Below are 16,688 nucleotides of genomic sequence, written 5' to 3' on the forward strand. Positions count from 1 at the left end.
AGGGGGCAGGGGGGGAGTGCCTGAAAAGATTTAATTGAAAAGTTCACCCCTAATTAAGAGGAAGAAACCCGCGATAATATCGAGGCAGGGGGCCAGCAACCGCATTTCGATTAGAGACTGGATGAATCAATGGACGGCGCAGTCCAACGGAAACACTGGGCCGTTTAGCGAGTGAAGGGGAAGGTCAGGTTGGGTTATACAAGGTGAGGTGAGATTTGCCCAGGGCTAACGCAATCAGCATTCCCAGTTTAATGAGCCCCCTATCTTCTCTCTCATGTTCTTCATCCTCCCGTTACCCTCCTTATCGTTTCCCTGCCGTACGCTTCCACCACTTTTTCCACCCCCGCTAGTTTCTCGCATTGTCTCTCTCATTCTCATCCTCTGTCTGCCTGTAATATGCGCTTTCTCTTTCACTCTCTCTCTTCTTCTCTTTGGCTTGCACCCTTTTTCTAGATCTTACCGATTTATTCTCTTCCACCCAGCGTAACTGCTCAACCACCTTCTGTCAACCCTACAAACTTTCTCCCCACTCTCCAAGCTTGCACAGAGAGTTGGGGCTTACCACCGCGAACTGGGTAATTGCTACCCTTTCAGAACAGACAATCTTGCTGGCACTAGTCATCCTCCCACCGTCTCTATGTATGAAAACCAACTATGGTCAACTCGATGCAATTGCAAGGAATGGTAAAAAGAATGCGATGGGGTTTTAAGGGTTGAAGAAGACAGTGACCGCACCCTGTGCCAAAGCACTGGAAATTGCCTTAACGTATCTAGACCAATGATAGCGTTAAAGCTATGTATATCCCTTGAATATTAGTTATCTGTATAGAAAATATACAAAAACGTTGTCTCAAATTTCTGTACGCGAAGTCGTTCCAGGGATTTAAAGGGGTCGCGCACTTTGTATTCTTTGATAATCCGTACGTGCTTCTAACGTTATTCCATTTCGAATCGAATCTTTTACACGTCATCTGGAAATGTCTTGGCGCAGTCGACGACATTCTTCTCGTTCGACTAGAAGTCCCTATTTGGGCGACGCATAGCGCCTCGAACGGGTCGAGTAAAATTGCCAACGGAACCAATACGTCTTGGAAAGTAGGTGTTGTTTGCTTTATAGTAATGGAATTCGTTATTCCATGAAATGAAAGTTCGATGTGAAATAACTATATATATAGTATAGTAACTTCTGTCGTATATAGATATACTTATGCTAGTAAAATAAAAAAAAAACATTTAGACTCAACTCTATGGTTACCGGTGGCTAACAGCGTAGGTAGTTCATTCAAGCGCGGTCTGTAGTCAAGTAAGAAAATATTGAAACATATTTTTGGTGCAATTTATATTATACGCATTTGCTATCTGTGTGTTTATTAGTCGTTCCAACCGAATTTCGCATCAGAGGAACGGTACGTGGAATTCCTCGACTGCATATATGAACTGATCAAAGCAACTACTTCTGTCGTTCGCATCAAACATTGTTTACTTAATTTATATATATTTTATTTGAATTAACTCAGTCGAATCATTTTTATTGTAATTAGGCGACGTAGTTGAGGTAACAGGGCAGGTTTCGTTCGATAAATTTTATCATCCATAAAAATAAAAATCACTGGAAAATAATAAATTTCGCTTCAGTGCATTCTGTGCTGTTGGTTTTAGCAAACTTTGTTCTAAGTACAGGTATTTAAAATTTTCTTGGTTGTTGCTATTATTATTTTGCCGTATCTATCACTATCTCTCCCTCTATTTCTTCCTCTCTCTAATGCCACTCACCTGCCTCAGGGGACTCTAGCATTTCGCAAAAATCTCTTGAATCAATTCCGTGATGCGAATATAGCGAGAGCCCGTCGGTTCACAAAATAAAACGAAATAACCAGAGAGAAATATAGAGAAGGGGCAGAATTGGCTAAAGGACGATAGAATAAAATAAAAAACAAAAAGTATAGGATAGACACACACGGCACCAAAGTGCGGAAGAGTGTTTCGTCCTGTTCGAACTAATCGATGTGTTAATCCACCGACCTTTCAGCGTTCCGATCCACCGGTTCGCCGATTTCGATTGGACCGAACTGAATTTCAGCGTACTGCCAATACTCGAATCCGGAAAATATCACTGAGCGGATATAGAAAAAAAAAGTAGAAATATAAAAAACAGAGGTCTTTTGAGGCACAGACGAATAAATAAAGATAAACGATGAGATTCTAAATTGCGTAGATATTTAGTAGTTTGGAAATATATATATAGAATTTTTGGGAATTCTATAGCCCGAATCCTTGCTGAAAGGTCTTGTAGTGCGTAGGGTCTGCAGGTACATAGGTTGATATAGGTACAGCGTGGAAGGAATGACACTCATTTTCCCGGCCGTTGAGTCCGGATAGCACGAACATACAGGACCCTACTTCCCAGCCCCTGTTGCGGAGGACGCGAATACTCCGCAAGCATGGCCAGAATATAGCTTATCCGAGGTTGGTGGTCAGCCCCTTCCATCAGCTAAAATTGCCTCGCATAGTCGTCAAATTTTAGTGGCACGAATCTTCAATGTCCCTTGGACACGGAGAATTTGGAAATATTTAATATTGTGAAATCCAGTGGGAAACCTCTCTTTCGTATTTACTATATGCATAGCGGATGCCAATAGTACGTAGAACCGTACATATAACATATAATTCTGTTATACGAGAATAGATCCTGGAAATGAGTATAATGTTCGCCGCAGCAATAGAAAATTGAATGGTTCTACCTATGAACTAGAAATTGAAGGCTAGAATGGAATATATCCGGGTGATAGTTCCGCATGCGGAAATTCTTCGAGGATTCCGGCTTTTAATCTGTCTAATTCACTAACCTGTTTTTCGATTAAAGTGTGGTTATACGTATATAGTAACTATAATGAATGACGTCGTACCATAAGTAAATGCGACCATAAAACGTTGATATTATAACAAGACGGAAGAACCCTGGTGTCGTCTTAAAGCATCCTTCGCCTCTTTTGCATTATCGATCTGGCGAAATATCAGGACTCGAGACAAATCAGTGGGGCGTGGATAATCATAAGGTGAAATATTAAACACGGCTCGGGGAAGTTTTATTAAAAACTCCCTTTGAAAAATGATGGATATCTTTGTCAGTGTAAGACGACGGGGTCGCGGACAGGTGAAGGTGAAGGCGGAAGAATCGGCATGGATGCCGGAAGGAGGAAAAGCTGGGGGATGAAGGTATAGGGAAGAGAAGAAAGAAATGAGAAAAGTAAAGTGCAAGAAAAGGCAAGGACGCAGTGGTGAAAAAAAAAAAAAAATCTGCAAGGGCTAAAAGAGGAAGGAGACAGGAAAAAGTAGTGAAAGGAAGTCAAAGAAGTGGTGGAGAAATAAACGGCGGAAGTGAAGGCAGAAAAGATGAAGTGCCGGGGAGAAGGACTAGGAGGTTAGCAAATTAAAGCGGCCCCCCTCCTTAACGAAGTCAACATGGGGTTGAAGGGACGCTGGAGCGTCGACCGCCGAGCGAAGACTGTTGTCGTAACAAGCGTAATCTTATATAAGACAGTAAGGGTCAATTGTAGGGAGTCAACCTTAAAGCCACCCACTCAAGTTATGCCCTCCTCTATCCCCCTCAGCCACCCCTAACCATTCTGGTCTGCCATTAAAATGATAAAATAATGTTTGCCGTGGTAAGTGCCACTAAAGGCTGCCGCTTACACCCTTCTTAAAGCAGAGGGCCTCCCCCATCCTAGACATCATCGGCAGTACCTGGCTGCTTCACTTCGGTAGGCGCCCCCTCTCCCCCACCTCTTCCAACCTTTCCGTCTCTGTCACTAGTACAAACCGCCATCACAGCCTAGGTAATACTGCCTTGCTCAACCTCCTGGTTGACGACTCGTTCACCTCCCTAGTACTTATAAACTCCATTTTCGCGTTTACCTCGCGATAACGTAAACTCCGTGGCTTTACGTAAGCACATTCGTCGAGTAAAAGCAAACGAGGAGTTAACGTCATTGACGTAACTTATATGTATCGTGTCATTTCCAGTGCGATGAACAGTCTAATTGCTTCGTGAAAATGTTCTTCCTGTATTGCAATTCGAACTGAATAAGTGCATCCAAGAGTGAAAACCGATCACGTATCTCGAAGGTATCTAGGTATCTGCATTATGTTGTTACTGGCTTTAATATAGTAAATTGGAGAAATTTACGTTGGGTTATTAGGTATTGGATGGTCTGATGAACTTGAGTTTTCGTGGATTAAATATTTGGGCAGTATACGTAGTAACAAAAAACAGTTTAAAAGATTATATGTATATATAGTGTCGATATGTACTTCAGGCGATTGTGTATTGAGAGACCTGAACTTACGATTAGCTATGAGTCGCGAAAGTCTCTCAAGGCAGAATCGAGTCTCAAAGGGAATAGTAATACTTAAGTCTTCGTTCAGATGAAACTGCCTTCCGTTTCCTTTTGCCTCGGAGGTCGTTCCCATTGAACTACATGGGCTCTACTTACCCCCGTAGCCCATAGTGTTGGCTTTGGTTTGGGGTTTGGCCGCGTCAAGCCGCGTGTTTGCGGTTTTGCTGTCGGTACTCGAGAGTAGACTCCCTGTGTTATATGTAACCACGGTGACGGTAGTGTTGGGTTTGAAGCACTCGTGAACAAGTGTAATGGACAGAATGTATTTTTCCCAACGATTTTCGATCTGTTTTAAACCGATGAAATTACGTTATTGCGTTAAACTTTGTTTACAAAAATTTTAAGCAATTTGATTTATTGTCATGTGAACGTGTTTTCTATCGTATAATAGGGGACGAAAAGTATTGAAAATTGTTTAATGGAATGCTTCTATTTCAAGGTGCCTTAAAATCATTTGTATTTAATTGAATGGTGTATCATTATCTTTTGATTGATTTTTAAGGGCGTTCATCCCTCTTACTAACCGTATTCGAGTTGTTCATCCCTACAACGGGCAACGTCTTAATAATACAACTCACTAGGAATTCACTTCAATTCATTACCCATTCCTCTTTACGTGAACGTGAATTGAGGATAACGAATCAACACGGGGATGAAACATAGGGTAGAAGCGACGTTAACTCGTGGTGAGTTTTCGATCGAAAAATCATCATTCGGCTAATTGATCGTTTAAAACAACAACGAAATTAATTGCCGTCAATTGGATATAATGAAAAAGTTGAAGTATACGAAGTTGTCAATATACATTCTCAATATATAAGAATCCAATTTTCTTTTACACGATCTAAATATACATCTTTATTTGTCGTCCTTCTTGTTTTGTCATCCCTAATACAAAAACCAATTTTCACGCGTTACACAACCACTAAAACCATCCCGCAGAAATAACACCGGAATACCAAGAAAATCTCTCTCGAAGTCTACCACGTGAACATCAATTTACGATATATTATCATCACCAAGATATATTACTATATATTCGTAAATAAATATTTTCATAAAAAATTTACAAGATTGCGTTAAAATATAAAAATACTTAACATGCCAGAATAAAGTACCTTTCTTTTGTGAATTAGTCGCATCCACCCTAAGGAGGAAACAATTATCGCACGGAAGCCTCAATCTTAGTAGCCACGAGGAGAGTACGAAATGGAAGTGGATATTAAACGGGGGAAGATCAAAATTTTAATATATTTTTTAAATCTCGACGGGCGAGTGCTGCAAGCCGCTCTCGTAAATTGTTGCCGGGGATGAAGAGCAGAGGGTGGTTTAATGGTGTCGGTGTTGTTGGAGTTTAGCGAAGAGGATGGCAGAAGGAATTACAAATTTAAAAAATTAAAAAAAAAAGGAGGATGAGTAAGTGAAAGCAAGACAAGAACGTGTCTGTACAAGGAGACTGGAAAATTAATAAAAAATAATTTTAACCAAGAGAGGATCTTATTTTTACGATATCTGCATAACGGAAAGTGGCAGATGAATCTTTCGACGTATGTTTTACGCAGGCTCAATTACATTCGAGTCTTTCGCATAATCGTAGTTTCAAGTGCAGGGGTAATAACGTTGATCTCGAGTGAAGCTGGATGAGGGATTTAAGTGTGTGTTTAGCAGTAGCGATCCCCAGTGGCCCTTACGAGGGACACTAAGGGGTACTAAGGGTCGGCAAGGGTAGTATGGGCTAGTGGGGGTAGTAAGGGATAGTGAGAGGTAAGCCGGAACATGAGCGGTAGGCCACGATATAAAATCATTCACCAGGGTTGCCACCCTGAGAAACTATTGTCACTGCGATCCTTCAGCCTCCTTCAATTCCCACATCACTTACCCCTATCAGTGGGGATAACCGTCTGTTGATTTTTATATAAACGATAGCGTGTTCCGAACACGTGTTTTTTGGCTTTCGACACTTAAAAACCACGTGAAATAAATTTAAATAAATATTGAGATTTTCTGACCGATTTCAGTTATTTTCCCGTGAAATGTATAACCATGAGAATTTTTATGCCGAAAAAAGATACCATTCCGTACGTCCACTTCATGGCGACTTTGACCATGCGGGATTCTTATTTGAAATTCGGAAACAGCGATGAGACGGACTTATGGGACGTCAGGATGTGGAAGTTGGCGCGAATCCAGGAGCTGCCAATTCCATCTCCTCGTCTTCGGGTAGATATAAAATTTCAGCTGGTCTTATACGACTTGGTTAAATCAACCTGGAACTTTCAACCCCCTCGAGCGAACCCACCTACCCTCGTCTTATAAACGTGATATACCGTAAGGGACTTGCAGTGTGCGTAAAGAGAAAAGTTCATAGAGATATATATGTATAAATATATAGGTCTCCTTTATTGCAATTTTAATGAGGTCCTCCTATGCACCTGCACTCGTCAAATCAACGCCCCAAGCTCCCCGTTATGATCTAAGGAACCTCTAGGTACTTGGGTATAATAAAGACCCGGGCAAAGCCACAAGCATTGCCACTCACAATCAGTTAACCCCCCAGAGTTTGTTTCCCGACTTAACACGTGGTCTACCACCCCAAACCATGTCCTACCGTAACCCGATTCGAAAACAAAGCCTCGACCATGACAGTACCCTTGCCCGACACGAGCGCTGAATGCTTTCCTCACCGAATGCTGGAAATCCCTTGGGCTGTCATGAAATTCACCCTAATTTCTACTCACTCTATAAGGCCCCAGATTATTCACGCTGCACGCCAGCTTCACGTTACGTCCCGCAGGAACAGTGATATTTCCTATCTGGTCGATAAATTCTGGATCAGGTCTTGTGGTCACTGTAACAATTAAAAGATATAATCAATTACACAATCCTCAAAATCAAAATTCGAAATATTTTTTTATCAATTTGTTTCGTGAACTCCAAATTTAGCTGCAATATTTCACAATACCTAATGCAGTCACATAAAAATAATTAAAGTTCAAAATATAATATAGGCTCGCAGCATATCTCGTACGTGAATGCGAAGAGTTTGAAGTTTCTTGCTAAATATATTACCCTTTACCGATCCAGATGATCGATCGTCTACAGGTACATGTTTTTGGTCTTTGGTGATTTTTTCAGAGCCATCTGCACCACGTGTGGAGCCAGATTGGTTGCTACTGAAGGATGAGCAAATTCTGCCACGGAGTTGGTCCGTAACATTTTCGTGAATCGAATCAACGAAATGGCAACGTTAGTCAACCCTTGGGAATTCGCATAGCCACGCAGATTCGGGGCAGATCAATCAATCTAACGTGTTCGTGCGCCCGTAGATGCGCTTTGAGTTATAGAACCTAGCAAGCAGGAGTGACAGCTTAGTTATTGAATACAAAATGCAATTTTTCAAGTTTCCCCGTGCTCTCCCATCTCTAGCACCTATACCCGTCTAATCTGAAGCTGCATCGTGTCGGAAGGGCTTGGCGTGCAGTTGAGAGCATGTATGCATATGATATAAGCATACACGTTAAATCCTAATAATTTTACCTAGAGGCCATAGATTTATTTTTTTACCCAAAAGTCATTCTGGTGTTGCGATACAATATTTTAATTCTTTTGTTATTCCACCTGATCCTTCCAAGGCTACTGTTCAGTGCTTACTATTCAGGTCTTGCTACCGTCACGTTTATTCGAAGAAGATGAAGAAGAAAAAAAAACGAAGATAAAGAAAAGGTTGCAAAGTCGCTGCGTTCCAAGGACTTTTCTACCATATAAAACTCGTCGAAGTGCATATACGTTTTTTTTCGAAAATTGAATTCGATTCCGTTAACGATTTCTGCAGTCGTGTATGTTTCTTGCGCAAAGAGACGGAAGAAAGTAAAAAGACGAACGTACGTTAGAATGAAGAAACGTGTGCCAAAGCAAAGCTCATACTCAATGCAACTAGTGTGCCTATCTTAGCGAGTCACTTTAAATCCTTTCTTACCGAGTCACGAAGCGACGATGGCGACTGACTTTTCCAGTGAATTCAAGTGACTCCACTTGGCAAGAGAGAACGAGGCGTAAGCTACTAGAAAATTCTCTTTGGGACATTGCCACCAAAGTGGATAGGAGTCTGGGGCAATTGGCAGAATGTCACGCCGTACCTAGTTGTAGGTACGTACACGTCGGGACGCTCTTTGAATTTACCGCCTTTCACTTTGTAACGTGAAAAGAAAATCGACGTCCGTTTTAGTAAACTTCTCGAATCGATCTTGAAAATATTTACGGTTCGTTATGTTATGATATACAGTGCAACATGACTAGCTTGGTAAACTCAGAAAATCGGACAAATTCATATTTCATTTCACAAAATTGTCACTCTACTATATACGTGGTACAGCGAAGATAAATTAAGACTTCGAATTACTCAATTTACATTGTATTGACTAAACTTTTATCATATTGCATAATTCTTTGTATAATAATAAAAAGAGTCGACGATGAATAGTTGATGGCGGAGAGTACACAGAATGAAGTTACGTTAACGTTATGTACATACGCCAGTAGAAAATAAAAAAATCTACTGATCAAAATGTCGATTAAAGTTTCATTTCCGGTAGTCACTGTACAAGCAGCTCTTTAACAAGGTGATTTAAAGCGTTAATTGCACTTGGTGTTTAGCTAGTGCAACTATTTGTAATGTTTGATAGACACTTCATCAGCGATCGATTAACTATACTGTGTAATTGTGTATCTTAGCTTGATAACTCTTGAGAGACGAGAAAGATGAGGCAAGATATAGACGGTTATCAGAGGCCAAGGAATTTGGACCATTATTTTCACCAAGAATCTCTCTCTGAGATGCTACACGCCCATGTAAAAAAATTATGTATAGATTATACGTAAACTATATACGTGTAGTATTGTATATACAAAGATTGACATATACATGTAATGCATACTTAACCTTTATGTAAAATAAAAAGACTTATGCTGGGCTGGAAAACATGTAGTTTATTAAAATTTTTTCGAAAACCGTTAAAGTTGTCGTCTTCGGATTACCGGCACAAATCAGCACAAATAAAGCAAAAATCAGCAGAATTTTTGAAAATAAAGAATTCGAAAAGTGCTGGGCTAACTTCACACAGGTATAGGATTTACGTTAATGCTTTCACAATATTACGACACTCAGATGAGTAATTCTTCTACTGCATCTTGACTCTAGTTTTCGACATGTACTTGCGCTTGGTTCTACTATGTTTCATTCCACTTGGTTCCTAAGTAACGTCAAATTTCAGTCCCTGTCCGTTGCCGGGACCACAAACTTCAGTTCCTTTCCGAAGATCACGTGTTTATTTGCAACCAATGAAGATACTTGAACGTGATATAGAAATGAATGTAACGAGAGGCGTGAAAACCTAATTTTTTTCATTAACTTCTAGACGAGGAATCATATTTTCGTGAAAACTTGCAAAAAGCTGTTTACGAAAATTTGATGTGATACTAATCTCTAGACTAGACTAGTTGCAAGATGTCGCTAACCAGAAAGGTGGAGGTGAGGTGAGATATGTAAATAAGTTCTTGTTACACATTCGTATAACACTTTTGTAAGGACAGGGACTGGATTGAGACAGGGACTGAGCGAAGAGGGACCGAGGTTTGGCTGTATTTCCAGCTGTTGTAAAATTATTTATTACATGTGACGGGATGAAAGTGGGCTCAAAGTGCACCGTGTCTTGTTTCTTGTACAATAAAAACAGTTGTGTTCGCAATCATAGCTATCATGCTTTTTCCACCATCAAATACCTTAGACGTTGAAATGCTTGATTAAAATGTTGAATTGTAGTATATGATATAAGTAATACATTTTTCTCTTTTCAATATATATTTAAACTTTCTTTCATATGAATGTTTATATTTTATATATAAGTTAAATATAGACTATATATGTTGACTTTTCTGTATGAAATTATATAAATAATTTATGTGGCTTATACGTAATTTTTCATATAGTACCACTTAACGTATAACTAAGAGATGGCAGATGAATTAAATCTATTTTAATTTATATAGGGAATATATAATTTTTCTCTAATAATATTTCTCTGGGAAACATGTTTTCACGAATATCTATGACGTATTGGTTGTACTATGATTATATATATAATATTTGGAAATGTATATTAGCTGATCTCATAATGGCCTATCGATAATGATGAACACTAGAGTGAATTATTATAATATGAAAAGCTTTCACGGTGAAGTGGTATGAAAATTATAAAAAACCGTGGACTCACTTCATTAAGCATGGAACGGTCATGATAGTTAATTTATATTTGGAGAGGGACGAGTCGTATGACGTATTTACCTCATGTCAGCGACACGTGAATATTCGCCGGGATGTTTGAAATACCCGACGATTGGTTGTTGGCGCAAAGGAAATATCCAGCTTTTTTGTGCGAATAAAAATAAATGTTACTAATTGAATTAGCAGATTTTTAACGCGTCAATAAAAATAATCGCGATCAATAGAAGTGCATAGAATCCATTTAATTGAGTCAGTGAGTCGATATTTAATCGTCATTTGCGGTAGAAAAATAAAAAATTCAAAAATATTCAAAGAGTAAAAAATCCAGATGCAGGCGGAAGCAAATGAAGCTTTTTGCCAGTACTTGGCTGCAAGGAAAATCGCTGACTGGCCGACCGAACCACTCACGTGGTGATTTATTATTTATGGTCAGATAATGCTCCTCTTATAAAATTATAACATTGTAACATCTCCTTTAGGTGTTCTGGAAAGCTGAGCACATTTTGATTTTTTTTACTGCGAATTGACAAAAAATTTTGAACATCGATCAGTTTTTGTACTACACTAAGTAGAATGGTTTCATTATTAAACTACGTATTCCAGCAGGTCCCGTACACAGTGCATCGAACATTCATCAGAAATGCATAGGGTTTCAAACGGTTTGGAAAACTGGAAAACTCAGCTCCATCCCATCGGCTGTAAAGTCCGAACGAAATTCAAGATAAGAAAAGGGGAATATATATACTTTATCTAGATTCCGAGCGTGTATTTCCTGCCGACGTGTTTCTGGTACTTTTATTTTCTTAGAGAACTCATGCCGGGAAAAGCACTCTCGCGGCCGTGTGAATGGGCATGTGTGTCGAGGGGATTCAGAGGCCAGATTTTTTTCTTTTTTTTATCATCCATTTTTTTCACCCGTTTTACGCCGATTTCCAAATCATCGACTATCACGTTGACATTCGCAAGTCTACGTGCCTTCCGATTTATCTTCTTACAGTTTCCACGATTTTTAATGAATTAATATGAACGCTTAGGGATCGCGTAAGTAATTGTACTCGAAGTAAGTAATGGTCTGTAGCACAGCATCCGTGTACTGATGAACGACAGCCGTCTGTCTATCTGCAGCCAATAAGTCGTTCTTATCAGCTTTTTCCCCACGAGTCTCTAGCTTTTTTCCTGGATGTTGGGGATGAGGTAAAAAAAGTGGCAAGTCCTATCCATCGATAGCGATTCTTGGCGTTGCCGGTAGACTGATGAAGGAAAAAGAGGAAAGGCAAAGATAAACCAACTTTTTGCTATGGGATTCATTGATGTGGGATTGAGTGGGCCCTCTTTGCTTACCTGCCACGTCAGTCTTTGCCTATATTCAATATTTCTTTTTAATACGTTTCCCACGTTTTCCCTGATATCTGATAACGATATGTGTGGCAACTGATAACTAATTGTAATCGTTACCTAAAACGAAAATTAATTTTACTTAATTTACATTTATTGCTAAATACGTTTGTGGCAGGACCAAATATTTTAGTGTAAAATATAATACTCGATTAAATATATAGGTATATGTATAATAATATCAAACAGGATGGTCCATTGAATCGCGTAACATATGGATACAGTTTAGCTGTTGAAATTCTTGATTCTCTTCGAAAAGTGTGCAAGTGTCATCGGAAAGTGATAAAATATCGATAACACACGAAATCGAGTATTGGAAGGACAAACGGGAAGGATTTAGATATTATCTCTATCAAATCTCAGGATTTCGACTACAGTGATCTATAGATCAGTGACGTCGTTCTTCTCCCTTTTTTTTTTACTTTCTTTCTTTCCCTCCTCTTTTTCTCTCCACCTTCGGGGTCTCCACTTTTCCGGTACCCTTCGTGGACTTACTCTTATTTCCTACGTTATCGGGTCGAATCTCATAAATTTCTCGAAAAGCGCGATTAAACGGCCCCCGACCCGTCCAATCTAAGTATTCAAATGAGCAGACCGACTTGCACCCCCTAGCCTATACCTTTTTACAATCACCGACGTTGTTACATAGAAAAAGCCACGGATGCAAAGAGGAAAGTAGTACCGTTACCTATTACAAGTCGAATCGAATTATCGTTTCATTTATATTGTATAGTATATGTATATATTATATATGTAGTATAGTATATGTATAGATACAGATATTGATATTATTAAAAAGGAGCCAATACAGTTATGACAATAGGAAAATGAAAAAAATTTTACATAAATATTAAAAAAAAAAATGGTAATTACTAATTATCTTATGTCATTAGAAATTATCGCGTTTGGTATTGGTAATATCGATGTCAATATTAGCCACTTAAAATAAGATCGTAAGTAACAAAAACGGCTTTGCAAAATGGAAAAAAGAAAAGTTTCAGCCCTCCCTCATGTGCGGACGAGGGTCTTTCTGCAAATCATCTAAACTGCCTTCCTGTGACTTTTTGACCCCGCGTTCAGATTTCCTAAAGTCAAATCCGGTTTCCGCCAGAGCTCCCCCACGTCTCTCTTCTAGTCCACAGGTGTAATCTCCGGTACGCGGACGTTTCGTATGAAAGATTGGAAAAAAGTCAATCTCAGAAAGATGAAACCCTAAGAAAACTGACTCCGCTCAACAGGGTGATGGGAGGAAAGGTCGGCGATTGGTAATATTCACGCGTCGGAAGATCGTTTGATGGTCAAACGATCGAGGGATGTGAAAGTAGTTAGTATATTCCCGGCTGACGTATATAGTTCTCCCTCTCTTGATATGGTCCAATTGTAAAATTTAATGTAAATTTTTTTTACCGTGAATGAAAAAAAATATAAATTTTTCGCACCTGCCTGTTGCCTCTGTACAATGGGAAACTCTCGTTCTTCTCTTGAAACTCTTGATTATCTCTTTAGCGACTATCCATTTCACCTTTGCCTTTCTCTTCTTCTACTTATACTTTACCTATTTGACTCCGCTATATACGCCAAGATAAAACTTCACTGTTCCGTATAATATGCCTCGACTGGGAATCGCACTTATTTCACGAAGAAGGAGGCCCATAAAATGCTGCCTGAAGAAATACGAGACTTTGTTTCGGTAGTGATAGAATCTCGAACTGCCGTCCCTGAAAGTCTACCAGCCGAATAGTAAAGGATCTTATCTAAATGAACTTCCAGGATTTAACTCTGTACTCTAGGAAGTAGCTGGTCAATGGCGCAGAAACGTTTCTTGAAGTATACGCACCTAGTGGTATCTAGTATATATACGTATGGCTGTAAGGACGAGTACGTTTATTTTTATCATTCGGCGTAAACTGCCCATCGAGTTTGTGAACTAGAAAAGAGAGCTCGACTATCATAGATTACGCTCTTGTGTCCTTCTCTACATTCCTTTCTTTTCCCACAATTACACTTTTGTCTCGTGTCTCTCGTGACGTAATAAGTTATTTTTACGAATTCCCCGAAGGTCCGACAAGATTGGACTCTTGGTAGACGCAATCGGGACGCGGGAGATAACGGCCAGATTTAACGTACGTATACGTTCCTGGGATAAAGTAGAATCGCGACAATTCGCCCAATGACAATTGGTCCTGTGTATAATTGGCGTAATGGGACAGTCCAGTCTGCTGGGACAATTCGTTCCCGGAGAAAATTGCACCAAAGGGACTATCGACGCTTTTTTAAATTCCGCGGGCATCCCCACCCGCACTCTGGGGGATGCTGGATTATTTCAGAAGCATCTCGAATGTTCACGAATAAGCGAAATCCTCGACTACAATCTACAGTCACAAACCAGCAGGTAATCAGTATGTGACGGTGGTTTGATAATGAAAATTAAATTTCGCATATACTAACCTAATCCCAACGTCCTAAAAGTTCGTTAGGTATATATATATATAAACGTACAACCTTACGAATCCTGTCACGCGCCTATTTCTCTCTTCTCCTCCCGATCTTCCTGCAGAAGAAGAGGATGAATGTCAGCAGAACATTTTTCTTTCCTTGAAACTGTAATTTTCTCGTATTTGCTCCTAAACCATCTGTTCCGCGTCTTTCCTATGTCTTCTTCTCTTGGTATTCAGCGCTTGAGTCTCCTCTGTCTCTCTCTTCCTTTCCTTATTTTTCAACGCTACACATCATCCAGTGAAACATTTTTTTTCTAGCGATTAGGGAGGAGATCATTTCCTACTTTATCTCCCTTTTTCCTTTATAAATCTTTTATTGTCGCTTCGTTCCTTAATTTCTCAGTTTGCGTCTTTTCGTGCTCCTCTACTCATCTGTCCTGAACCATATGAATCTGCAATGCATGTACATGCACATGTACTTTACATACCTATATATGTATATGTTATCTATCGCTTTCCGACTTCTCTTACGTGAAACTCGATCGTTTACTACATCACGTGAAATATTTGCCCATAATATAGTTGGACATACGTGTACTATTCCATGAATCACATTGCTTGGTAAATAACATATAGGTAACAGCCAGACCCATTAATAGAATTTAATTTCCTATTTGCTATTCGAGTGGAAAGCATCCGCATGTGTACAGCTAAACGAAACTATTGTGTATACAGTATAAGTATAGTTTACCGTTTCTCTCTTCCTCCCCTACGTTAAATTCGATGATAACGTTATCATTTGAAAATGACGGATGGTCACTGGTTATTCGCTATAATCGATAAAGATTCGTTCAGTGGCTGCAGTCGGTGAATGTGCCGACAAAGAGCTTCATTTGTATCACGTGGTCGTGTAGGTATCTACTAATTTAGTGAAGTAGTAAATTCCTGAACAGTAATCTAACACCCTATCACGGCAAAAATCTTTAGCCATTCTATGACGAGGGGCTGGTGTAGCCTATAAATATCCCGACGAAGGACATGGCGAAAGGCAAGAGGAAGGAAAGCATAAGAGAAGAAAAAAAATGGCAGAAATTTGATCCCTTGGAAATCTGTCATCGCTCGCCCGTGCGTCGTGCCCGAGGGTAGGAGGGGGTTTAAGTCGCAAACGATAGAAAATGAGAAAATGACGCAGGGTGGATAGGCAGTTGCGGAGGAGAGGGGAGAGGGGAGAAGGGAAGTGGCAAAGAGGGTTCTGGGGAACAGGGAACGGTGAGGTGGGGGATGAAAATCAGAAAAAGAGAGAAAGAGAATGAAATAAGGGTGGAAAGTCAGGGAAAACTGTGAATCGCGAAGGAGGGAAGGAGACGAGAGAAAAGGAAAGGGGGAGGAGAGAGAGAGAGAGAGAGAGAGAGAGAGAGAGCAGAGGGAGTTCGGTGGAAAAAGTGAGCAACAAGGGTAGGAAGACAGAAGAGAGAAAAATGGTGGAGAATCGCGAGGGCAAACCGGCGAGGAAGAACGTGAGACGGAGTGGGGATTCTCAGTTTGTTTTCTGGTCACATATTTGTAAAGTACCCCAGGCCCAGCCGCTCGCTCGCTCTATTCATTTCTGTCTGTCCGTCGGACAGGCGGCACTCCTATTGCCCAAGAACCGTGAGGGAGGTCGCATAAATTCAGGCCACGGAGCTTATGAAAAAAAATCTTCTGCCATACGACAAAAGGTTATGGCGTCCGACTCATGTGGCTTTTAAGAGATAACTACTCTCTCGATTTCTCCATGTACAATAGAGCAGATCTGGTTGCATTAACTGCGGACAACAGTTGTCAGAGTCTCGTGGATACGTGTAGGGAATGATTTGGACCGTTGAAATTTAATTTCCAGGACATCCTGACGCTTTGAGTGTCTCGAATGACGTAAAGTATGGTACATTTTGAACGGGAGTATACTATAATGGTCAGTGTCTGTCTTTCGCGTTACGTTATCACTTCCCATGTACAATTATTGTGATTATTGAAATTTAATTAATAATATATTTTTTTCCTAACATATTCGCACAATTCTGCGAATTCATTTATCTCTATATAGAATTGTAGGAGAATATCCTGTCAGAATGTCGACCAAGCAGCCAGATGAAGAAAACGAGATGGAGTTTACTACATAGTTTCGATCACTTTGGGGGT

The 16,688-nt window shown here is 39.9% G+C and overlaps 1 protein-coding gene across 2 annotated transcripts in view; it reads right to left on the minus strand.

The window, feature by feature from the left end:
• Positions 1 to 16,688, minus strand: part of LOC107274771 (lachesin) — a 105,909-nt gene that overhangs the window by 58,448 nt on the left and 30,773 nt on the right. For both annotated transcript variants that reach the window (XM_015754273.2, XM_015754272.2), the window contains exon 2: positions 7,136 to 7,245. In XM_015754273.2, the coding sequence (XP_015609759.1) occupies positions 7,136 to 7,245 (110 nt within the window). The remainder of the gene's footprint in view (positions 1 to 7,135; positions 7,246 to 16,688) is intronic.

Source organism: Cephus cinctus, unplaced genomic scaffold (assembly GCF_000341935.2).
Source record: "Cephus cinctus unplaced genomic scaffold, Ccin1 Ccin1_scaffold0101, whole genome shotgun sequence".
NCBI lineage: Eukaryota > Metazoa > Arthropoda > Insecta > Hymenoptera > Cephidae > Cephus > Cephus cinctus.